This window comes from Condylura cristata, unplaced genomic scaffold, assembly GCF_000260355.1.
Source record: "Condylura cristata isolate star-nosed mole 26May11 unplaced genomic scaffold, ConCri1.0 scaffold00013, whole genome shotgun sequence".
Classification (NCBI taxonomy): domain Eukaryota; kingdom Metazoa; phylum Chordata; class Mammalia; order Eulipotyphla; family Talpidae; genus Condylura; species Condylura cristata.
Genome location: NW_004567114.1, coordinates 21448863 through 21474280, shown reverse-complemented (window position 1 = coordinate 21474280; position 25418 = coordinate 21448863). Strand labels below are relative to the sequence as shown.

At 39.9% G+C, this 25418-nt stretch overlaps 1 protein-coding gene across 2 annotated transcripts in view; it reads left to right on the top strand.

Moving 5' to 3' along the window:
* Nucleotides 1–76: 76 nt before the first annotated feature.
* Nucleotides 77–25418, top strand: part of CCDC176 (coiled-coil domain containing 176) — a 31169-nt gene continuing 5827 nt past the window's right edge. For both annotated transcript variants that reach the window (XM_012724630.1, XM_004682066.2), the window contains exons 1-9: nucleotides 77–221; nucleotides 3872–4100; nucleotides 8410–8475; nucleotides 10534–10677; nucleotides 12805–12885; nucleotides 16103–16173; nucleotides 16860–17004; nucleotides 18089–18582; nucleotides 21906–22007. In XM_012724630.1, the coding sequence (XP_012580084.1) occupies nucleotides 175–221; nucleotides 3872–4100; nucleotides 8410–8475; nucleotides 10534–10677; nucleotides 12805–12885; nucleotides 16103–16173; nucleotides 16860–17004; nucleotides 18089–18582; nucleotides 21906–22007 (1379 nt within the window). In that variant the 5' untranslated portion in view covers nucleotides 77–174. The remainder of the gene's footprint in view (nucleotides 222–3871; nucleotides 4101–8409; nucleotides 8476–10533; nucleotides 10678–12804; nucleotides 12886–16102; nucleotides 16174–16859; nucleotides 17005–18088; nucleotides 18583–21905; nucleotides 22008–25418) is intronic.

Sequence of the window (25418 nt, the reverse complement as noted above, 5' to 3'; positions counted from 1 at the left end):
CTGGCGGCGGTGGCGGCTGCGGGGCCACGTCATGCGCGCATGCGCTCTCCGCGCGCCGGCAACGGCCGGGCGGAAAGTTCCCCGCTCGGCGTGTAGGTTTCCATAGAAACAGAGCGAGACTTGGGAAGCCGCGTAGTGGTGACCACCGCTGCCGGGGCCGCTGGAGCAACAAAGATGCCGGCGAAGGGAAGGGACAAAAGGAAAATCAAAGAAAAGAGGAAGTAAGGAGGAGTGTCCCTGGGATTCCCTGTTGGGGTGACAGTCCGGACGGTGAGGGTCTGGGAAGCCGGGGGGATGCTGGCCTCAGAGAAGCAGGAGACTGGCTTACCGGTGCCCTCCGCCGGCCCTCCTCTAGCTCTGAGGACAGCTCCCATAGTTCAGAAATTGCCCCAATGCACACCGAACTGTATTGCTTTAATTTAGACAATTGAGTATGAGATTTGGGGCCCTAAAATAATTTAGACAAGTCACCCGTGTGTATGCATGCACTCACAGAAGGCAGACTTCCGTTACTCCCAAAGAGTAAAAGTAATACAGGACCAAATGATAACACGTGCGCTAGTGGAGGAGAAAACTGAGAATGAGCAAATTAAGTTAGACTCTAGAAGTGAAGGTCAAGTTAATGGTTCTTGGTATATCAGAGGCCCTCAAGATCTCATTGCCCAATAAAGTAGCCACCAGCCATGTCTGGCTATGAAATTGAAATTATAAAATTAACTTTCAAAATACATACCCTTGTTTGTACTAGCCACGTTTTGTAAACTCAGCAGGTATATGTGACTAGTGGTGACTGGCTGCACAGATACAGATTCCATCATAAAAAGTTATATTGGAAAGTACTGCTCTAGACTAGTTGTTCTCAGTAGGGCTTGGTTTTGCGTCCCAGGGGACATCTTGTATAATCTGAAGACATTTTTGATTGCCACATCTGGAGGTGGGTGCTACTGGCATCTAGTGGGTAGAGACCAAGAATGCTGTTAAACGCCCTACAACACATAGGATAACTCCCCACCCTCATCCCCAAACAAAGAATCCCTTGCCTCAGAATTTTGATTGTGCCAGTTAGGAAGCCCTGCTCAAAACCATAAACTTCTCTAGAATAGGCATAAAATATCATTCACCATATCTTCAGCACCTAATATAACAGATGCTTAATATTCGTTAAATATACAAATTAAGGTATCTGCTTGTGTAGGCTTCAGTTTGGATCTTTTCTCCCTGCCTTCCTCCCCTACACCCTCTGCTGAGTTCATGCTTTCTTGCTTTTTTATTTAGCCTGAAGGATTGCTACTTTGTAGTTGAGAGGACCTCTGGGTGATTGAAGTAGTTCCCTGGGAACCACTTTTCAGAAAACATCTTTGGGTCAGAAAAAAACCTAAAGGATTTGACTAAATTCAGTAATTGTGAATTCTCCAAACTAATCAGAACCCTAAAGCTTGTAAATCTCTAACACTAACACTTTGTAGACTTGGAATTACTACTGCCTTGTCACTAGGCCTATTAGGTGTCCCTGGTGATTTCGAGAAACAGTGAAGTCACATGCTGTCCAACAACACCATGTATGGGACCACAAAAGAGTCCTCAAAACTTGTAATTTGTTTAAGAGAGCAGTAATACATTCTCAGTACAGAAAGTTTAATGGAAAGTAGAAAGAGAAAAAAAATCACCTGTAATCACATCATTCAAAGGTAACTACTACTAGCATTCTTATTTTTTGTGAAGTGATAGTCCCATGTACATACATGTATGTAGTTTCTCGCCCTCTACCACATGTATTAATATGAGTAGTCTTCCTCAAGGAGTAAGATGGTGTCACTTATATGTGTAATGCAGAGTTACCAAGCAAAGGATCAGGTAAAGCCAAACTAACAGCAAACCTTAGAAAGCTGACTATAGAATTGAGGTTACCAGAGGGAGATGGGCACCAAGAAAGGGAGGGAATATAATGGACCATGGGGATGGATTGTGGGTTCTTCGGCAGGTAGATTTGATATAGTAACAACACCTCTAAATATGATGAAAACCAATGTTACCTCAATTTAAAAAAAAGTATTCTATAGCCTGGTTAGGCGTGTGCGTGTGTGTTTTATAGTACCTTTAAAAAGTGCCAAGGACTTAAGGCATTCTGAAACTCACTGCAGGTTTCTTCTATTCTTGGCCATACAGTACATACGTGAACAATGAGTAGCACTGAAGACAACAGTTCTCCTCATTCCTTGAGTATTCCATTATCCATAATTTGAGAAACACTGCTTTGTTTCTACCACTATTAGAAACAAATGGGTATGATAGGATTATGGGAGGTATCTGATTTATCACCTACTCTGAGTGATGTAGAGCTCATGTCTTCAGGGAGCAATTGGATGATTGCAGCAAGGCAGTCTATAACTGGTGACTATTAAATCATGTGAAAAGAAAAGACAACTGCTAGAATAATATGGGGGTTGAGCATTGAATTGGCTTGAATTTGAAGAGGAGAGAAAGAGGACTGGGAAAAGATTGAAAACTAGAAATTGGGGGTGGTAATGGAGGATATACAAAGGTACATAGGGCCCTCCCTGGTGGCACAGCTGGTGAAAGCTCAGCACTACTAAGGTAGCTGCAGCCACTTCAGCATGAGTTCAATCCCCTGCCAGGGAGGTGACCCTCATGGCACAGCCGACCTCTCCTAACCCGCCCCCTGCTCCCCTCTGCCTGTTCTCCTCCCCACTCTGTCTCTGGTGAAGCTGCTCGCTGCCTCTGCACTTGTGGCCAGTACCCCAGTTCTGTATGCATAAATAAATAAATCTTTTTTTTTTTTTAAAGATTTATTTATTTGTACATACAGAACTGGGGTACAGGCCAGAGACGCGGAGGGTGAGAGGATTCACCAGAGACAGAGTGAGGAGCAGAACAGGCAGATCGAAGAAGTACACTGCTGAGGGGAGCAGCGGGCGGGTCAGGAGAGGTCTGCCACGCCATGTGGTCTCCTCCGGGGCAGGCGGGAATCGAACTCATGCGGAAGCGGCTTTAGATTCTCAGTGCTGTGCTTTAACCCGCTGCGCCACTAGGGAGGGCCAATAAATCTTTTTTTTAAAGAAATGTGCACATATTCATATGTGTGAAAACATTTAGAATTCAAATACAAAGTTGTTATATACATTTTTATGTATCTAATGCCTCCCCTATTATATAGGATGTTTTGTTAATGCTTATATAGTAAATTGTTATTTTGAAAATCTCCCCTTTTAATCACTTTAATGTTGGAAACCCTCCTTTTTTTTTCTCCATTTCTGGATACATGACTGTGGCTTGTTTCTTAGCCGTCCTTGAAACTTGAGGCTTTGTGGTACGAGCTGATAAAGTAATTAGCACACTTGCCCTAGTGACTTATCCTTTATGAAAGATGTAGCCAAAAACAAAACCAAAAACTGGGGTAGAGATAGGTGAAAGATTATAGAAATATAGATTTAAAGCATAACACTACAAATCTACTACAATTCCCCTGGCAGGGGATTGAACTGCAATAGAGAGAACCAAGGTCTAAGACTGAATAAGAATAGAAAAGACAGTTGAAATATGAGAGAAGCAAACCAGAAAATGAAAAGATGTGAAAGCTTTATGAAGTGATTATGCCTTTCCTTAAGTGACTTATGCCTTTCCTGTTTGTTTCCCCAATCCTTTAGATTATGCTTCAAAACTTCCCTCTTCCAGGAAGAGCCACCTCCTGAACTCCCTTTTCAAGTAATAATGTATTTTTTATTAACTCATTAACCCCACCATATTTGCTCACATGTGCTAAGCAATGCCTAGCAAAGTAAATAATAATTGAGGTCTAATACTAACATAATAGAGGAATAGTTATACATCGTTTATGTCCTCTTCCCGTTAGGAAGGCAACAAAAACTGAGGAATCTGTGGTGGAGAGAGCCAAGGCCAATGCCTCCCTCTGGGAAGCTAGGCTGGAAGTCACCGAACTCTCTAGGATTGAGTATCGTGATGCTTCCAGGAGACTAGCAAAAACCAATGAGGACTTAAAGAAACAACAGTACAAAATGGAGAAAGACACAATGTCTGTGTTAAGCTTCCTGAAGAAGCAGGATCAGGAGAAAGATAATATGGTAAGCAGGGGCAAACCCCTCCTGAGCCTCAGCAACCATCTCTGTGGTCACACTGTGATGTGGTGTGTCTTTCAAGGATTTAATTCCTTGAAATCTCATTACAGTTAAGACATTTCGGTTGACTCTTGTTCTGGTAGGATGCTATTTCAGAATGACTAATGTCAGAGTTGGTTCTCTCTTATTTTCAGTTCTTGTCCCATGTTTGTTTGTGTGCCTGAAACATACTGATCACATGGAAACATTATGATCCATTTTAAGGACAAGAACTTAAGTCATATGCATAGATGTAAATAATGATCATATACATTTTTGATATTGATATATACTTCGGTTTAATGATTTATAAAGTAATTCCCTGATAATCTGTGTGAACATGATTATGACCCCAACAAGCTGAATCTCCTCCTCTTGAATTTGTGTTACTGAATCTTATTTAAATGTTGAGAGTAAGCTGTCATTTTAAATTCAAAACAGGAAAGGAAGTAACATTTTGGAGCCCCTATTTTGTGTCAGACACTGCTGGGTACTTTACTTCTCATTTAGTCCTTTTAGTAACACCATGTAGCTACAGTATTATTGTTCCTATTTTATAGATGAAGAAGTTGACTCTCAGAGAGGACAGGTAACTTGCTGAAGTCACATTCCTAGTGGGTGTTAAAGTGGAACTTAGGTGTCATTTCAAATTCTTTTCTTTCCCATTTGCCTCTGTGAGGCCCATAAAAACGCAAGGAAATTTCCAATGTGCTGAAGATCGTGTGCTTCACTGTAGCCAAAAACAATACATCCTATAGTTTCAAATTTTACTTTGTTGGGCCTCCCTGGTGCTGCAGGGGTTAAAGACACAGTGTTTGATACCTGACCAGGTAGCTGACCCACATGGCACAGCAGAACTCTCCCCACGTCTCCCCTCAGCATTGTATTTCAGCAGACCCCCCTGATCTACTCCCCACTTTGTCTCTGGTGAATCCTCTCACCCCCCACCTCACACCTCTGACCTATACCCCAGTTCTTGTATGTATAAATACATAAATCTTAAATTTTTTTTACTTTGTTAGTTTGTATTCTACATATATTTTGCCAGCTGTTCATTTTTTTAAAAATTTTAATGAGTATATCTTACTTTTATTCATTTTTAACTGTGTTATAATATTCCAGAAGATAAATAAACCAAAGTTAATTTAGCCATACTCTCTCCACCCTGTGGATTAGACTCTCATTTCTTCACCAATTACAAATAACCTTTCATGAACATTTTTCTACAAGTCTGATTGTGCTCATGTTGAGTTTCTGTCGATACTTAGAAATTAAGTCACTACATAATGGGGAATGAAGAGTTTCACTGAAGGGTGTAAATTGAGTTCCAAAGGGCTTTACTAATTTATGCTATCCCGAGTGATGGTATCACATTATTAGAGTGAGTTCTTATTTGCCCACCTTTTTGTCAACACTTGGTATGATACCTCATGTTTGCCCAGTTTTATGGGGTTAAACTTGGTTTCTCACTTTAACTTGTGTTTTCTTGTTTATTAGTTACTTGAGCATCTTTTTTATTATTTTGTACTTTAAATTTATTTATTTACATCATTCTTCATTTTGTACTTTTTCATCTCAGTTGTAATCCTCATGGACTTCCCACCACCAATCACCCATGTGCTATCACCATAGCTCCACCCATCAGCCATTTAAAAAATTTATTTATGTGTTTCTTCAGTTCATATATAAACTAATATTGGAATGATGCATAATATCAGGGCTCCTACATAAGGATGCCATGTAAATTCTTGAATCATTCCATAATTTCTTCAAATGTCACTATTAAGCATTTGGAGTCTTCTTTTTTTTTATTACAAAAGTTTATTTTTACATCATTTTGTACATGGAGTCTTCTTTTAATTGTTGGTCAGTGCTGTGTCTCCAGCACCTAGTATGTGCTACTACCGCATCTAATAGACTACTCAGAGCCTGGTGCATAGTAGATACTCAAAGTATTTTTGCATCATACATGAAGGCCGTGTGATGAGTATACTGATACTTTGAAAAAGCTGGTAGCAAACAAAACTAGCTTTCAGATTATATTGAAAGCATATTAGAAAATCAGACAACTGCATATGTGTGAGGATATTGTGTATTTTATTAAAGTAGTTTTTTTCTGCCTTCTTTGGCAGGTAACTTCCATTTCCAAAATTATTCTTTGAATAGAAGGCATTATAAAAACTGTTTTCTATAAAGTATTATTCTAAAGTAAATTTGAAGGCAAGCTATACAAACAATTTTCAAAATTCATAACAATGAAGTTTTGTGGCCTATGTTAGCTAGTTGATAATGGTCTGCATTTTTGGTATCATTTGATTTCCATCTGCATCCATATATGGAAAACCAGCAGCTAGCCAGAGCAAGTGCATTTTCTCACTGTAACCCATGCCTATTTAAAGCAGAGAAACTATATTGGAAGGAAGAAGCAAAGCAGATTCAATGTATCCTGGTTAGCTAGCCCACTACATACAGTTTTGTGACCCATTCTGCTATATCCTTGAATGTGCTTAATTTTTAAAATTCAAACTGTTTTTATATTACAATGTGATTTTGAAAACTATTTTATAATGAACAAAATTAAAAGTCACTGAAGAGGAAGACAAGACTTTGTCCAATCACAAAATAAATCTCAGGGCCCTCCCTGCTGGCAACCTATTAAAGCACATCACAAGAAGCTAGCTGCAGCCACTTCAGCATCAGTTTGATGCCCAGCCAGGGACGTGACCCATATAGTGTAGCAGACCTCCTCTGACCCACCCTCTGCTCCCCTCAACAGTGTACTTCATCAGTTTGCCTGTGCTGGTGAATCTTCTCACCATCCCTGCACCTCTGTATACATAAGTAAATAAATCTTTTTAAAAAATCTCATTATGGCCTCCCTGGTGACGCAGCAGGTTAAAGCACTGCACTAAGAAGCTTAAGCCACTTCCACATGAGTTCGATCCCCGCCTGCCCGGGAGGAGATCCACATGGCGCTGCAGACCTCTCCTGGCCCGCCCACTGCTCCCCTTAGCAGTGTACTTCGTCGATCTGCCTGTTCTGCTCCCCACTCTGTTCCTGGTGAATCCTCTCACCCTCCGCATCTCTGGCCTGTACCCCAGTTTTGTATGAATAAATAAATAAATCTTTAAAAAAAAATCTCATTATATTTCACTCTGGTCCTACATACTTCAGACTGTCTCAATTTGTTTTTTCTTGAACTAGTATAAGATAGTACAATACTTTACTTATCTTTTGTTCTATAATCATGTCAAGGACTCTAATTTCAAAAGCAATTTAGGTTCCCTGCTAAGACAAACCAGCATTCTTGGAGAAATGATTGATTTTAATACCAAGGCAAGCAAAGTAAAAAGCTGATTCTTAAATATCTTATTTGTGAGAAAGTGAGTAAAAATATTAAAGGAGAACCTTAAAGGGGGTCCCACTTGCCAAATCCAAGACAATAAAAAATAAGAAATGACAGTAATAGATTATTTTTCATTGGTTGAAATAAGTCCATCAGTGTGTATAACTAATATATTCAAGGTATACATCAATAGCAAAAGGATACAGGAAAACTTTTCCTTATACACCAATTACATTCCTAAGGAATAATGAAATCAAAGAAAGTCCAAAGTTTGTTGCTAAGTAGGTGGTGTGGGAAGGCAAGAAGAAGAATTAATGTTTCATGAGTATAGAGTTCAGGTAAAAAGTTGTAGAGGTCTATTGCACAATAATGTGAACATACCAACACTCTTGAATTGTACTCTTTCAAATAAAAGTATTTTTTTATCCATTTAAGAACTGGGGCACAGGCCAGAGGTGTGGGGTGGGTAAGAGGATTCACCAGACAGAGTGGGGAGCAGAGCAGGTACATGTACTGAAATACACTGCTGAAGCAAACCGTGGGGGGACTGGAGAGGTCTGCTGTGCTATGTGGGTCAGCTCCCTGCCCAGCCTGGGACAGAACTTGTGCTGCAGTGGCTGGCCATAGCTTGATAGCACTGTTTTTAACCCCTACACCACCAGGAAGTTCTTTTGAACTTAATAATTTAGCTTAGGATCGTAAATTAAATGTGTTTCCTACCACAACAAAAAAGAAAAAGTTACCCAGGTAATTCTGATAATAGCCAGGTTTTGGAAACTGGCAATAGCAGGTTAAGGGCAGGGAGAATATCCCCAGCTCTTCTCATCTAACCCTAGTGGGTTTAATAGCATATTAAAACTAGCCACTTAATAAAGGTAGGACATGGGATATCTATTTATCTTCCTGAGTTTTTATTTTCATATTTTACAGATTGAAAAACTGAAAGAGCAACTAAATGAAACAAAAGAAAAAGCACAAGAAGAAAAGGAAAAACTGGTGAGTATCTATGCCCACAAATAACTCACTGACTGGTTAGTCAGGTTTCTGGTAGGTTTGAAATTTAAGACATGGTGAGGAAAAGCGAACAGGTCATTTTTTTTTTAAGATTTATTTATTTGTGCATACAGAACTGGGGTACAGGCCAGAGGCTCAGGGGCGGCGAGAGGCTTTACCAGAGACAGAGTGGGGAGCAGAACAGGCAGATTGACAAAGTACACTGCTGAGGGGAGCAGCGGGCGGGTCAGGAGAGGTCTGCCACTCCATGTGGTCACCTCTGGGGCAGGCGGGAATCAAACTCACGCTGAAGTGGCTTTAGCTTCTTATTGCTGTGCTTTAACCCGCTGTGCCACCAGGGAGGGCCACGAACAGGTCATTTTGCAGTTCACGACTTTAAAGTTCACATGACTACAAAAACTCTACATGAAAAAGTTATTGTGGAAAACTTGAAAACCATCTGCTGTTAGTAGTGCTTACTGACCCTGAGCTGTCATTGTAGGTAGGAGTTTTTCAGTGGACAGAGCAAGGTATTACATTTTTTTAAAGGTTTAAGTATATCATGGCTCCATATTTTTAATGCTTTCACTTCAGATGTGAGAGTACAAGGTTTTTACTTCATTTTCTCTTTCTCCTTCACCAGAAATCCAGGTTCTTGCTGATGTCAGTCTAGTTGTATTGTTTTATGTCAATAGTCACGGAATATTAATGCTGCCACTAACACAGATTACTGGAAACAGTGTTAACATTTGGGGGCATTATTTTCCCTTTAGGTATATGTACCAATCAAATTGCCAACCAAATAAATCCCCAGGCTTAAAAACCATTTGAAAGGGCCCTCCCTGGTGGCACAGCGGGTTAAAGCACAGCACTGAGAAGCTAAAGCCACTTCCGCATGAGTTCTATTCCCACCTGCCCCGGAGGTGACCACATGGCGTGGCAGACCTCTCCTGACCCGCCTGCTGTTCCCCTCAGCAGTGTACTTCGTCGATCTGCCTGTTCTGTTTCCCACTCTGTCTCTGGTGAAGCCTCTCGCCGCCCCCTGAGCCTCTGGCCTGTATCCCAGTTCTGTATGCACAAATAAATAAATCTTAAAAAAAAAAATCATTTGAAAGAATTCCTTTTTGTGGTGTTATGCCACTAACCACCTATTTGGCTTCTTTCTTTAAAAGTTGCTTTTAAAAAATTTAATTGTGAGCCTGTATCTGAAGAGGTGTGAACTCATACATCTGATTCACATACAGTATTGTAAGCCAGTGTTATCACAATAAAAAAAAAAACCACAGTAAAAAAATAAAAAAATTAATTGTGCATGTAAAATTATGTAATTATAATGATATAAAATATTTATATGGTTCCAAAGTCAAATTTGCAAAGCCTAGTCTGTTCTGAGAAATCTAACTTCTCTCTGTGGCCTCCCTTTGTTTTTGTCCCTTAGCTTCAAAATATACCAGAGCATGTTGCCAAACTGATTTTTGTCACCATGATAGGCTAGAATTAATATTTCAGTTTATTATGATAAATGAAGCATTGTTTTGTATGTTTGAAAGCCATTTGCATTTCTTTTGTTATCTCTTCCTTATTTTTTAAAAATCCTGTTGGCCCATTTTTCTTTCCCCGCCTTTGATTTTTCTCTTTTCTCCTCCCCTTCCTTTCTCCTCTTCCCCCTTTTTTTTCCTTCTCCCACTTTTCCCCCCCTTCATTTACTTTTGAGAGGTAGTGGCCTTCTCTCTGTCTCTTAACTTACTAACTTTAATTTAGGGTTAGTGGTGTTATATATCTTACAGGGTAAGGTACAGATGGTTTACTCTTCTCATACCTCTTTTTAAATAAAAATCTGTGCTTTCTATACAATATCAACTTATTCTAGCATTTTTTCTATTCAAGGCAGTTGATACTTTTCTAAAAAATTTACAAACTTTATGCAAAAATAAAAAGGGAACATTTCTTCAAATAAGATAGGCTAATGGCTTACAGCTTCAATCAGAACATGACTGAGTGGGACTTATGTTCTTTTTCCTGACTCATTAACTTGTTTGCTTTTTTTTTTTTCTCACGCAGGAACAAAAGTATACTGTGCAAATAAATGAGCTGGAAGGACAGTTCCATCAAAAAGCCAGAGAAATAAGCATGATTCGGACAGAATTAAAAACAATAAAACAATTCCAGAAGAGAAAAATCCAAGTGGAGAAAGAATTAGATGATGTAAGTTCCTCTCTTTCTTTTCTCCCAAGATTGTTGATAGAATTAAATACTTAGGTCTGGGCCCTCCCTGGTGGCGCAGCGGGTAAAGCACAGCACTAAGAAGCCAAAGCCACTTCCCGCATGAGTTCGATCCCCGCCTGCCCTGGAGGTGATCCACATGGCACGGTAGACCTCTCCTGACCCACCCGCTGCTCCCCTCAGCAGTGTACTTCCTCAATCTGCCAGTTCTGCTCTCTGCTCTCTCTCTGGTGAACCCTCTCACTGCCCCTGTACCTCTGGCCTGTACCCCAGTTCTGTATGCATAAATAAATAAATCTTTAAAAAAAAATACTTAGGTCTATGAGAGACTTCACAGACATTTTCTCTTATGAGATGGTATAAAGGACATGTTGACATTTTTAATATTATTTGAGAGAAGAGGGAGAAGACTTATCAGTTTAGAATTGGATACAAAAGCGCTTAATGGTTAGACTTTTCTTCTTTTGTGTATTCATTTCTTTGTAGGTTCACCAAATCTTAGCTCATTTACCCTCCTACATTTATATCAACAGTTATAAATGGAGCGACTTCAACAAGAAACAAACCATAGTTCTTAGAAACCAGTAGGGGCAAAGATGCAAAGTCCTAAAGGAAATATGTTGAGATTGATAAATGATAATTTTAGAAAGCGCTATGCGTTGGTGTGGGTGGGGTATGGAAACTAACTATTTTCAGGAAGTTTCTCTGACCCATCTAGTAACGTACTCTAACTTTCCATTCCTTCAGCTCAGGATGTAGTGTTACTGTATTAATGATAATGCAATAAAAAGCACAGGTTGAGCGCCAGGCACAAGTAGCTAAAATCAGCTTTGTGACTTTGGGTAAATTACTTAATCTCTCTATACTTTGGTTTCCTCATCGGTATAATAGGGTGACGAGAGTTACTTACAGGACTGCTATCAAATCTAAATGAGTTAACAAATGTAAAATGTAAAAATATGTCACATAGTAAGAATATTATTAACAGTAATGTGTACCTGTCTTTGGAAAAGGGCCCTCATTTGTAGCATTTGCTGATTTCTTTGGTTTAAACGCTTTTTGATGGCCAATTTCAACTGCCAATGCTTTAGCAACCTGTTAGCAATGAGCTGGCATGAGCTAATTCTTCACACACAACTGAGTATACATGAATACTGCTGATATTAGTGATACTAGTCAGAGAAATATTATTCTAAGTTAACCATGTGGCATGAGGTGTAGGAGTTAGGTGCTGGTACCTTTATGTCAGACTGAAAGAATATAAATACTGTCTTGAATACTTGGGCATCTTGTTAAATATCCTTAGTTGTAAAGTGAAGTTGAGAATAATGATGGCAACCTCAAAGGATCATTGTGAATAATAGATAATGAAAAAGAAAACACAAGATAATGTTTTAAATGCTTAGCACTGTGTGATAAATATTACCTGCTATCAATGATCCTATTATTATTCTCCTGCTAAAATTATGATCATTATAGTTTATTTAAAACTCTCCAACTCTCCATTTTAGTGTCTCACTCTCTGTCACGACCTGGTGTTTCCAGCTCCCTCTGGCTACCCAGGGCCCAACTTAGCCAGAATAAGCTTTGATGACAAACCAAAGTTTCTGCATCCTATTTCTGTTTACTTTTAGCTAATATTAAACTGAAAGTGTGGGTGTATGAAAAATGAGTATGATAGGTAAGATAAGGTAGTGGTTGAGATCGTGAACCTCATGCTGACTCTGCAGTTGATAGCTGTGTGGCTTCATGGTCTGTTAATCTCTCTGAATCTCAGAGCATTCTCTGCATTCCTTTTGTAAAAAGTGTCTTTAAAAGTCACCCACTCCTCTTAGAGATGTTATGTGGATTAAATAACATGACGAGTATGAAATGCTTAGCACACTGACTCCTATTAATCCCCAGGAAAAGTAGTAGCATAGGGCCTCCCAGGTGGTGCGGGGGATTCAGTCTCAGCACGATGAAGCTATCAGCAGCCACTGCAGCGCAGGTTCAACCCCTGGCCTGGGAGCCCGTCCACATGGAGCAGCAGACCTCTCCCTTGTAGGCATATGCCCTAATCAACCCTATTTCCTATTGATCATTTTTTGGTTGTCATTTTAATTTTAGCTGAAGGACAATTTAAGGCGAACAGAGCAGAAACATCAGGAGACTCTTAGAAGACTGGAAGGCAAGTTTTTTGAAGAAAAGGTATGCATATTAAGGTTAATTAGTGATGATTAGAATGTCGTTATCAAATCACAGCAGAAGAAAAACAGAGAAAATGAAGCCCATGCTAGATATCTCAGTGGCTAGTCTTTTTCCTCTTCCCAGCATCCTCAGGAGGGATTGCCATCTCACCAAGGCGTTAGGACATATCTCCCAACATCGGGTGTTCCCTTTGTGGAACTGTAAAGCTGCCTGTGCCCCATCACATAGGGGAGACAGGTTTGGGGCAGCTACTCTGGTGCACACGAGGTTGTTCCCTTAGTCAGGTTGTACTAACGATGTTAATAAAAGAGGACTCAAAATGTTCCTAGCACATCACAAGCTTCCAGGTTTCTATGGGCCTCTGAAGTTAATTCTCCTGGTTGTAGGAAATGCATAAGGTTACTTCTACAGAATCTATTCAGAGTGCCCTCCCTGGTGGCACAGTGGGTGAAAGCACAGCACATGAAGCTCTCTGAAGTTACTGCGGCACTGAGTTTGGTCCCTGGCCACGGAGGTGACCCATATCATGTAGCGGACCTCTCCTATTCCACCTGCTGCTCTCCTCAGCAGTGTATTTCAGTTTCATCTGGCTGCTCTGCTCCCCGCTCTGTCTCTGGTGAATCCTCTCACCCCCTGCACCTCTGGCCTGTATCCCAGTTCTTGTAAGTGTAAATAACTAAATCTTAAAAAAAAAAAATCAATGCAGTGCTCCCATGGCTTTTTTTTTTTCATTAATTCCTTTAAATTTTTGTTCTTAGGAAAGAAATTAACTATTTTTTTTTTTTTTAGAAATTATTGGGGATGTAGAGTTGAGGGTGTTGCAAACAGGCACTTCTTAGGTTTAGGTAAGAGGGTTTGCTTTTAAAATAACTCTAGGAGGGCACCCTAGTGCTTTTCCTTTTGGGCACTTTCTGACACTGGGAGGGATGGAAGTCCTCACGGAATGGGTTGCCCTCACGGCCTCTTCTCTCTATGCTCCCCTAAGCTTGATCTCTACTTGGTGTAACATTCTACACATGAAAGTTATAGAAATGGGCCCTCTTTGGTGGTGCAGCGGGTTAAAGCACAGCACTAAGAAGCCAAAGCCACTTCAGCATGAATTCAATCCCTGCCCTGGAGGTGACCCACATGGTGCAGCAGACCTCTCCTGACCTACCCGCTGCTCCCCTCAGCAGTGTACCTCATTAGTCGGCCTGTTTTGCTCCCCACTTCTGTCTCTGGTGAATCCTCTCACCGCCCCTACACCTCTGGCCTGTACCCCAGTTCTGTATACATAAAAAAAAATCTTAAAAAAATAAGTTATAGAAGTACTCATTCAGTTTACAGGATACCTGACTGACATAATAAATACTCAATGCAGTTTAGTTACTGGTAGTGTTTAGATCCTGTCCTAGAATATACATTCCATGAGAATAGGGATCTTTTCTGATTTGTTCACCACAGAATCTCTGGTTTCTAAAAAATCTGGTACATGGTTAGTGCTCAGTAGGAATTTGGTGAATGAACAAATGATTGTCATCATAACTGTATTTAGCAGAAATGTATCCCAGCTCTGCTTTCTAATACTGAAGTTGTGGTATTTTCCCTTTCTATTTACATATGATGTGGTTTCTTCAGTGGGGAGATTGAGAAAATACCCTAAGTTTCCTCTGCTCACATGATCCTCTTTGTTGTTTTCACCACCAAGACTTGGAGTGATTCATATCAGGTCATATGGACAGGAGTATTTTATTTGATATTAAAAATAAATAATTACTTTTTTAAAAAAAGATTTATTTATTTATTCATACAGAATTGGGGTACAGGCCAGATATATGGAGGGTGAGAGGCTTCACCAGAGACAGAGTGGGGAGCAAAACAGGCAGATGGATGAAGTACACTGCTGAGGGGAGCAGCAGGTGGGTCAGGAGAGGTCTGCAGCGCCATGTGGATCTCCTCCAGGGCAGGCGGGGATTGAACTCATGCGGAAGCGGCTTAAGCTTTTTAGTGCTGTGCTTTAACCCGCTGCGCCACCAGGGAGGGCCCAATTACTTTTTTTAAAGATATATTTATTTATACATACAGAACTGAGGTACAGGCCAGAGGTGCAGGGGTGGTAGAGGATTCATTAGAGACAGAGTCAGGAGCAGAACAGGCAAATCGTCGAAGTACACTGCTGAGGGGAGCAGTAGGGAGAGGGCTGCTGTACCATATGGGTCACCTCCCTGGCCAGGGATCAAATTCATGCTGAAGTGGCTGCAGCTAGCTTTTTAGTGCTGTGCTTTAACCCATTGCACCACCAGTGACGGCCCCAATAATTACTTTTTGACAAGTAAAACTTGTTGTTGGTAATACAACTATTAAAACAGCCTGTTTTCTGGGCAGAAGAGCTAAAAAGACACTTCTCCAAAGAGGAAATGCAGGCAGCCAACAAGCATATTAAAAAATGTTCAACATCCTTTGTAATAAGGGAGATGCAAATTAAAACCACAATGAGATACCACCTCACCCCAGTGAGAATGGCACATCTTCAAACAACTAGCAACAACAAATGTTGATGAAGATGTGGAGAAAAAGGAACTCTCCTGCACTGCTGGTGGGAATGTGAACTAGTACAACCACATGGAAAACTGGAGGTTTCTCAAACTGCTAAAAATGGCACTCCCCTACAACCCAGCAGTCCCACTGGTAGGTATCTACCCAAAAGACACAAAAACACTGATCAAAAAGACACCTACACCCCCATGTTTATTGCTACTTTGTTTATAATTGGAAAGACATGGAAACAATCCAAATGCCCAAAAATGGATGACTGGATTAAAAAGATATGGTATGTATACACAATGGAATATTACTCAGCAACCAAAAAGAAAACACATGCCTCTTGCAGCCACCTGGATGGAGCTGGAAAAGATCATGCTTAGTGAAATAAGCCAGAAAGAAAAGGAAAAATACCGGATGGTTTCACTCATAGTAGGAGCATAAAGGGCCAGGAGAGAAAATAATAATAATAATAAAAATGAACAACTATATACCAGAGACATTTTATGGGGATGGAGTGGGGAATGGGATCAAAAATGGGGGGGTGAGTGCACGGGACTGTGGTGATGGCACACAGGTGATTTGGTGATGGAAAGCCCACGGGGATTACAACTGAGATGGAAAAATGCACAAAATGATGTAAAAATAAACTATTATATTATTAAAAAATACTACCTATTTTCTTTTTGTTTTTTAGCACCGACTAGAACAAGAAGCTGAAAAGAAGATAATAATGCTGGCAGAGCGAGCCCACAATGAAGCTGTTGCGTAAGAGACAGCTACCTCCTTTTTCTTTCTGACGGCCTCTTCTCTTTCCCTTTCTCTCCTGGCTTCTTTACTTTCTCTCTCCTCTTTTTTCTCTTTGTGGCCTGCCCCTTTTCCATCCAGTCTTTATGTAGTAACATAGGATAGAGAAAAGAACGTGGGCTTAGAAGTTAGACTTTGGTTCTGAACATATATTCTGACTGTAGGAAGTTTTCCTGACTTTTTTGAAATTCTTTTTTTTCATCTAAAAATGAGATCAATATAGTAAATTTGCCTGGTTGTCATAAGATAAATTAGTGATGGGTTAATGAATTCCCAAGTTTCAATGGTTTATTTTTTATTCCACAATTCAATATGGGTTGACAGGTCTTCTCCAGTGGTGCTTCAGGAAGGTGAGCCTTTCCACCTTGGAGTTGTTCCCGTCCAGCCCTATGAATAGGAAAGAGCATGGGAAACTCATACCTGCTCTTAGCAGTTTTGAACCGGAAGTAATATGACACTTTTCATTTTCCCATTGGTGAGAACTTGGTCATAAAATCCCCACCTAACTGTTGAATACCCACCATAAACTATATAAATGAGTGGGGGTCATTATAAGTAAAGTTGTGGGATAAAGCAATCATTGATTTAGTATGATAATATCTAAAACTTAGGCCCATGTTTTGGGATCTTATATCTGTCTACTGCAGGCAATTGAACAGTGCTGGAAGAACTGTTTTTAAAGAGAACATATATCTCCAGAAGGCCCTCACATACCATCTTAAAGAAGCGGAAGTTCTACAAAAAAATACCCAGAAGTTGCAAGAGAGTCAAACTTTTCTTTTACAACAAAAGGTTCCCACTCTAATTACTTAGAGTTTATTTTAGAGTTTATTTCCTTTTTTTTTTTCCTTTGGTTTTTTAAAGGATGGGTTGTTAAATACTAAACATTGAGTATGGTAGTTTTGTATAAGGACAATGGGACTGTTTTTCTTCTACTGCAAAACTTATCTTTCTTATATAAAAAAATCAGTTACAAAATAACTTAATAAGTAGTAGTGTTGGCTTTATAAAGAGTGTATCAGAAATACAAATATAACTCCTGTCCTCTGTTACCTTATAATACTCGTTTTGCTTTGTTTGGAGTTGGTTGGTCCCTGGGCCACTTAGGGTTTAGCTCTAAGTACAGCCCTGATAACAGTGCTTCACCGTGTAAATGTTTATCCTCTCACTAAAATAACTCTGAAGGTAGCAATCCAGAGCTGGAATGGTAGTGCCACAATGTCAATAGAGGCTCAGCTTCTTTAACCCTGTTCTACATGTGGTTTATATCCTCAAAGTCACCTCATGGCCTACAGAAGCTGCTGGAGCTCTAAGCATTATTCAAAGAAAGGAAGGAAGGACAAGAAGGAAAAAGTATGTCCCTCCCTTTAGAAGTTTTCCTACACACATTTCTACTTCCATTTTATTAATCAGAACTTAGCTACATGGCTGTGCTGAACCACAAGAGAGAGAAAATTTTCAGTTGAGCTTATGGCCTTCCTGTGCAAAACTGGGACTTTATTACTATAGAGGAAAGGAATGTTGGTATAGGGAACAAGCAGACTGCCAGTTTCCAATATATAGTTGTTAATGTTCTATTGTATAGCCTTACTGATTTTCAAATTATCCTTCTAATAGTGTAAATATTTAACCTCTCAAAATTTTAGAGGCAAGAAATTTTCTTAATTAACAAAATCAGTGACCTTTAAAATCCAGAAAAGGACACTAGGATGTTCTGTATACTCTAAGCACAGAATACCAAAACATCACCATCTCAACATGCCATCACACTCAAATCTCATAATCTCATGAAATAAAAAAATTCATGAGCAGCTTTTATGTTCTGGGATTGATTAAAGAAAAAAATAATCCCTGTCACCTCTTTTCCTGTTTTTAGGAGATCAATGATTTGTTGGTTAAGGAAAAGATTATGCAACTTATGCAGCAGAGATCACAAATCCAGACTCTTCAGAAGAAGGTGTTGAGCTTGGAGACTGCCCTAAGTTGTATGACCAGAGAGTTTGAGACTGAAGTTTTAAAACTACAGCAACAGGCGCTAGTGGAGAACCAAGCAGGACGAGTTGAAATCGACAAGCTACAGCAACTTCTTCATATGAAGGACAGGGAAATGAATCGAGTGAAGAAGCTGGCCAAGAACATACTGGATGAGAGAACAGAAGTGGAAAGATTCTTTTTAGATGCTCTACACCAAGTAAAGCAACAGATCCTATTTAACAGGAAGCATTATAAACAGGTAGCACAAGCTGCTTTCAATTTTAAAATGAGACAGGCGTGTGCAGGAAGAACAGAATATCCCAAGATCCGAACATTTGATGGCAGAGAACACAGCACCAATAGTGTGAATCAAGATCTTATGGAGGCTGAAAAATGGTATGAATAATGCTTTGATACTTATCACTTTGTGATTGTTCTTGTGCTATTCAGAGGAATCTTGAAAAGTTCCGTTTGATAACATCTCAGTATTAAACACATTACTCAGAAAGTTACTTGAGCATAGGAACTGACAAACTCATCTTTGTAACCCCATACTTAGCAGAGTGTATAGGCATCAGTAGGTATTTTCAGTATCCCCTTCCTCTTTTGTGTTAAAAAACAAATTTATTTATGCATACAAGAACTGAGGTACAGGCTAGAGGCATGGGGATGAGAGTGTTCACCAGAGATAGAGCAGCAGATGTATTGAGACAGGAGAGGTCTGCTGTGCCCTTGGGCCACCTCCTTGGCCCGGGGATCGAGCTAGTGCTGCAGTGGCTGCGGATAGCTTCATAGTGCTGTGCTTTAACTTGTTGCACCTTAGAGTAGAGGGCCATGTCTAAGACTTTAAAGAGGCTAGATCATAGAATACAGTCCCACAGAATGTCATCATAATATTTTTTCTAATTGAGTTAACATTAGTTTACAACACTACGATTCAGAGGTAATTTATTTCAATATGTTCCCTGTTTTTTTGTTTTCTGTAGTTTGATTAGACTCAGTTAAACATTTTTTATAATCATTCATAAGTATTTTGTAATTTCCATTTACCGTTATAAAGTCAAATTCATAAGTAGCTAACTAAACATACAGTTTTTAAAAAATATTAATTTATTTATGCATACAGAGCTGGAGTACAGGCCAGAGGTGCAGGGGCAGTGAGAGGCTTCACCAGAAACAGGCCGACTGACAAAGTACACTGCTGAGGGGAGCAGCGAGTGGGTCAGGAGAGGTCTCCCGCACCATGTGGGTCACCTCCGGGGCAGGCGGGGATCAAACTCATGCTGAAGTGAGCTTCTTAGTGCTGTGCTTTAACCCGCTGCACCACGGAGGAGGGCCAACTAAACATAGAATTTAAAAATCAGTATAACAATTCTTGGTGCAGAACTATCTCATGGCTTGGAGGACACCCATAGTACCCCTCGGGAGTTTTCAAAATAGAGATCTGCCACCATGAGCAGAGCAGCAGAGCCAAGATAGCTGTAGATGGCATCCACTGCTTGTTTCCTGGTAGCATTTTTGTCTGCTCGAACACTTCTGTCCATAAACCATGGATTATAGTACATCTGAAAGATTATTTTGGAAACCAGGTTTTTATTTTTTTTTTTATCTCAATGTAATTAGATCCTTCAAAGGCCTTAACTCAAGAAACTTAAAAGGACTCTACTTAATAAGCTATTAAGTACATAGATTATTAAGAGTGCTTCTAAATGTATTTTCTGCTTTAAATTATTTTTAATGGACTAATTATAGGTTCTTTTAAATTATAATATAGCTGTAAGGAAAGTTGGATGTGATCAGTAGCTTCTGAAAGATAAGATTCTTCTTCATAAATGTTCGTACTGTTTTTTTTAAATATCTTGCCACATTCAGAAGTCTGTAAAAATACTATTACCAAGAGATGTACTGTAATCATCTCTTCTTTTTAATTTGTTAAGTAAGTTGAGTTACTACTATACATAAGGCAATTTCTCTCTCTCTCTCTCACTTTTTAAGATTTAGTTATTTTTGCATAGAACTGGGGTGTGGGTCAGAGATGTGGGGAGCGACAGGATTCACCAGCGACAGAATAGGGAACAGAACAGGCAGATTTATTGAAATACACTGCTAAGGGGAGGAGTGGGCAAGACAGGAAAAGCCTGCTATACCGTGTGTGCGCTTAGCTCCCTGGCAGGTGACCAAACTCAGGCCAAAGTGGTGAGAGCACTGAGATTTAATCCCCACCAGGGAGGCCGAACAGCAATTTCTCTCTACATTTTTTTGGTCTTCTGTATATAAGTAGTATGTAAGTTTTCAGTGGAAGGTACATAAAATGATTCTTCAATTATTATTTCAGAAATTGGATCTTCTTATTCTGTGTTCTGTCTGTATTCTACTGAGTAACTTGTCATCTTAACCACAATGTCCTATTGCCTCTACCAACAGGGAAGTAATGGTGGTTAAAATATTTCCTTGGGACAGCTGCTTCTGTGCACACCTGTACCTATGCAGGTGCTTCTTTCCACCCACTCTCTCTCTCTGCAGAGCAGCAGCCTCCTGCCTGCCTGTGACCTCCCTCAGGGTAGACCGCTCTCCTAAGACTGCCTGCCTGCAACTGTGCAGGTCTCTTTCCCTGCAAACCTGTCCTTTTTGGGGCAGCTCTTCCTGTCCACTTGCACCTATCCAAGTGTCTTTCCCTCTCCTGTCTTTAATAAACTTACTCTTTAAATATATATATTATATATATATATTTCCTTGTCCCTCACTGGTGGCACAGCAGGTTAAAGCCTCACTGCAAAGCTGGCCACTGATTCTTAGGTACAAGTTCAATCCCCTGCCCAAGACGTGACCTCTCCTGTGTTGCCTGCAGCCCCCCTCCGCAATGTATTTTGCCAATCTGCAGGTTCTGCCCCCCACCCTGTATCTGGTGAATCCTCTCACTGCCCCTGCACCTCTGGCCTGTACCCCAGTTCTGTGTGCATAAATAAACAAATATTTGAAAAAAATATATTTCCTCATCTATGTAAAAGGCAGATTGGGGAAGGGGATTTGAAGTATGGTGAACATAAGGCAAACCCAAACTTAAAATAAAAACACTAATCCAGCTGGCCTATATGCAAAAGTACTTCAGATATTATATGACATTTATTATTCTAGCTCCATGTCATCCAGCTTTTGTAAATAGCAAGTAGATTGTAAATCTTTGGGAAAGTTATGGTACAGATAAAGACCAGCTTGGACAGTTTAGCTGCAGACTTGGAGTTCAGACAGTAGACCAGAAGTTACATGCTTTTTCTAAATTTACATTTCGTCACTCTTTTATCATAGCAAAATATTTAATACAAATGTAAGAGTTGAAAAAATTTATCAATAATTTCACTGAACAACTTTGTTGTTATTATTATTTTTGTCTTTGTGTGTACCTATATGTAGTTGTATCACAGATTTCTGTTTTGCTTAGCTGCTTAAAGTTTTCCACGTTCTTATAGCTTTTCTTATTTTCAACTTAGTAACAACATAACATTTCAGATAGGCCAGCATATTTACATCTTTTTTAGCTTTATGATTTTATGGTTTACAAAGTTTGCTTTGTAGTAATTACATTGGAAAACTGGTAATATTTAGTTATGGTTTAGAAATTTTCTTTCACATCTTTACATATTTTATATTTTCAAACAGAAGAGATATTTATTTTCACCATATTTTTTTTCTTCTTACCTTTTTTCTTTGAAAATTTTCAGGAAAGATATTCAAGGAAATGTGGATATTGGCGATTTGACCTGGGAGCAGAAGGAGAAAGTTTTGAGATTGCTCTTTGCAAAAATGAATGGTTTTGTTCCTAGGTAACTCCCTATTTCTGTAGAGAAATATTGTTATCAAACCTAGAAACTACATTGGAACAGTGGTCTGATTCTCACCTAAAATTAAAGAATGGGGAAGACCAGAAAATATAAAAGGGATTACTTAGATGTTGCAATTCCATACATAAAGAATGAGAAATGAATGGATGAGCATGAAAATGAAAGATGAGTTGATGAGTTGGAATTTTTGAGGGAGGGAAAAAGAGTTAGAAAAAGATTAATCCTTTTTCTTTTTTTGCTTATGGTAATACTTGCTAAGAAGGTGTGTGTGTGGTAATTGAAATACCTAAGGGAATTCCGTAAGGGAATCTGGTCTAGTTGGCAGAGTCAGCAAAGTTTCTGACTTCTAAAAGGTAAATAGGAACAAGAGAGGTAGAGATAAAAACCTTCTAGGCAGAAGAAACAGGAAGTCATGTTTTCAATGTTTAATTGGAGACAATGGTAATAAAGTGAAAGACATTCAAGGAATTGGTAAACAGTGATTGAAATACAAGTGAAGAGTTTAGGAAGGGAGATTAGAACATGTTGCATGAGAACTAGTATTAGAAATGAAGGTAGAAGAGTAAGGGACTCAGGCTAGAACTTTTGGGAATAACCACATTGAAAATAACAAAGAAGATACATACAAAAGAGTTTAAAGTGTTAGACTAACTGGGAGATAGAGGACTATGAAATTGTTTTTGTGACTGGTAGCATTCCAAAGTGTCTTATTATAGAGATGGAGGTAGACTAGATTGTGGGTACTTAATGTCTGTTTCATTGAGTTAACTTTTCTGTATCCCCAGAAATACAGCCTCAAGTTCCACACTGTGTTGTTCATAGCATTGGAGAAGCAGTGGAATTTGAGGAAATCTTTCACACCAAAGCAATCAACTTGAAACTAATCACGTCAGGGCTGAAAGAAAAGTTAAGGTTGCGATAGAGTGGTGAAATATGGAGGAGAAAATGAGACTTAGAAAGCTCAAACAAAACTGGGAAGGAAATAGATCATAAAAGGTCTACTAGGCAAGTGAAATAATTAGGGAATAGTAAGAGTTCACAGCAGGTTGTGTCTGCTTGTGAATCTAACAGTACAGCACTGTTACTGAACACCGGTCTCAGTTTCCCTCAGCCAATAAAAGGAAACAGAGTTTGATGAAAAGGAAAGTGGTTTTATTTGTCAACAAATGAGGAGGGCAGCAGACTCATGCCCGAAAGACCACCGTCCTGCTCTTTGGCAAGATGCAGGGCTATTTATACAATGTTCAACAAAGAAAAGGGGAGGTAGAGTGTCCGCAAAGGGGAGGGAGTAAAAGTTAGTGCTGGGATGGAGACCAGTGGGCACCAGCCTTTATTTACACAAAGACAAACAAAAATGGGGAATCAGCAAGAGTAATGGAGAGGGGGCAGGGGAAGCACAGGGAGGAAGAGAAGTCGGCATCAGCAAGCTTTTCCACCATTTGCTTTTGTTTGGGATTCCTTTCCTTGACCCTAAACCTGTCAAGGAAGAGGAACTGCAAGGAAAACAAACTCTCAATCAATTAAGAGCTCTGGGAAAACCAATTCTGTCATAAATTTGTCAAAGAAGGCAAATCCGCAAATGCTTATCTGAGAGCCCATTTGCTGTATCAGTACTGTGACTGAACTAAGTCACCTGAAGTAAGTATGCCCAGTAAACTGGCTGTATGCTTCCGTGCATCAGCAACCAACCACTCTGGCTATAACTCAGACACTAGGAGTACATAAAATTCATTTCTCCCAGGCATCATTATTGAACTATTTAATATAACCCATTTTGAGTGGGTTTGATTGAATATGGATATGTAAGCATATCCATATAGATGCACCTAATTATCTACTGTCAAATCAACCAACTATACTTTAAAAAAAAAAGTTTGTTTAGGCACACAGAACTGGGGTGCATGTGAAAGGTGCAGGGGCAGTGAGAGGATTCACCGGAAACAGTGAGGAGCAGAACAGACAGATGGACGAAGTACACTGTTGAGAGGAGCGGGGTGGGGGTGGGGGGGTGTCAGGAGAGGTCTGCCGCGCCATGTGGTCACCTCGGGGGCAGGCGGGAATCGAACTCGTGCGGAAGTGGCTTTAGCTTCTCAGTGCTGTGCTTTAACCCGCTGCGCCACCTCTACCATACTAATGAGGAGAGACTAAATAGCTTGCCCAAGATCATAGTTGTTAGGTCACATAGAAATCAAACTTAAGTCTGTCTAATACCTGCTTAGTGTAAATCTCTACATTCTTATAGGAAATCGATCAAATGAACAATATACAGCAAAGGTGTGATCTGTAGTGATACTTTAGCCCACACATGAATGATAACACACAAATGCAGAATTCTCTAGAAGAATATGCTAGAATCAAGTGGGGAAGTGGATCAGATTAGACAGGAGCAGTTCCCTTGCCCAACAGCCACGCTGCCAGGAGGGGTTGTGGGAAGGGAATAAATACTCATCGAACGTGTGTAGACATGTCACTTTCTTTGTGTCCATGCTGCTGGCATGAAGCTGCAGCTAACCTTTTGCTCACAGCCTCTTCCATCCAGATGGAGGAATGCAGACACATGATGACAGCTCTTGAGAGAGACCTCTTGAATTGCAAGCCTATTCTGCACTGAACTGATAGGCACTTTAAGCTAAGCAAAGAAACTCCTGGACCCTAATTTCTCCATTTACAAAGTAGGCACGATTAAAAATGTGTTTATCAGGTTTTTCTTAAGACTTAAAGAGAGGATATCTGTGAAAGCAATTCGCAAGTTCTTAATTAGTAAGCAAAGCAGCAGAGTAACCAGAGATCAAGTAGCCTGTACAAGGTAAAACATTTACTACTTGACCCCTTACAAAGTTTCTTGATCCCTGGTCTAGAGTAAAGGGGGGAGTCCCTTTTCTTATAGTGAACAGAAATTGCATTTGCAAACTGAGAGAAGTGAGGAGAGGAAAGGGACTGGGTTTTATCTACAAGCCTGAGCCACCATCCTAAGTAGCACTTTGGAGAAGAAAGCTTTTGTTTTTCATTATAATGACATACTATTATTGTAACTATTTAGCAAATTTAAGTCATAAAATACTCATACCCAGTGTTCTGATTATCAGGTAAAGTTGGTCCACATCTGACTTTCCAGGCCAAAGTGGCTGGCCTGTCAGGAGCTCTGCAAAAACACAGCCAGTAGCCCACACGTCGACTGAAGAGCCATACTGAGTATCTCCCACAAGAAGTTCAGGAGCTCGGTACCATCTTGTAGCAACATAATCAGTGTAGGCATCTCCTGGAACTGCAAACACATCCATCAGGTAGGTCACATTTGTGTGAGCTATTCCCAAGAGCAGGCCAGACATTCAGGCAAGGTTCGGCCAGGACAGTCCCAGCAGTGAATGCAGTGAAGCACTAGCTGGGGAAACA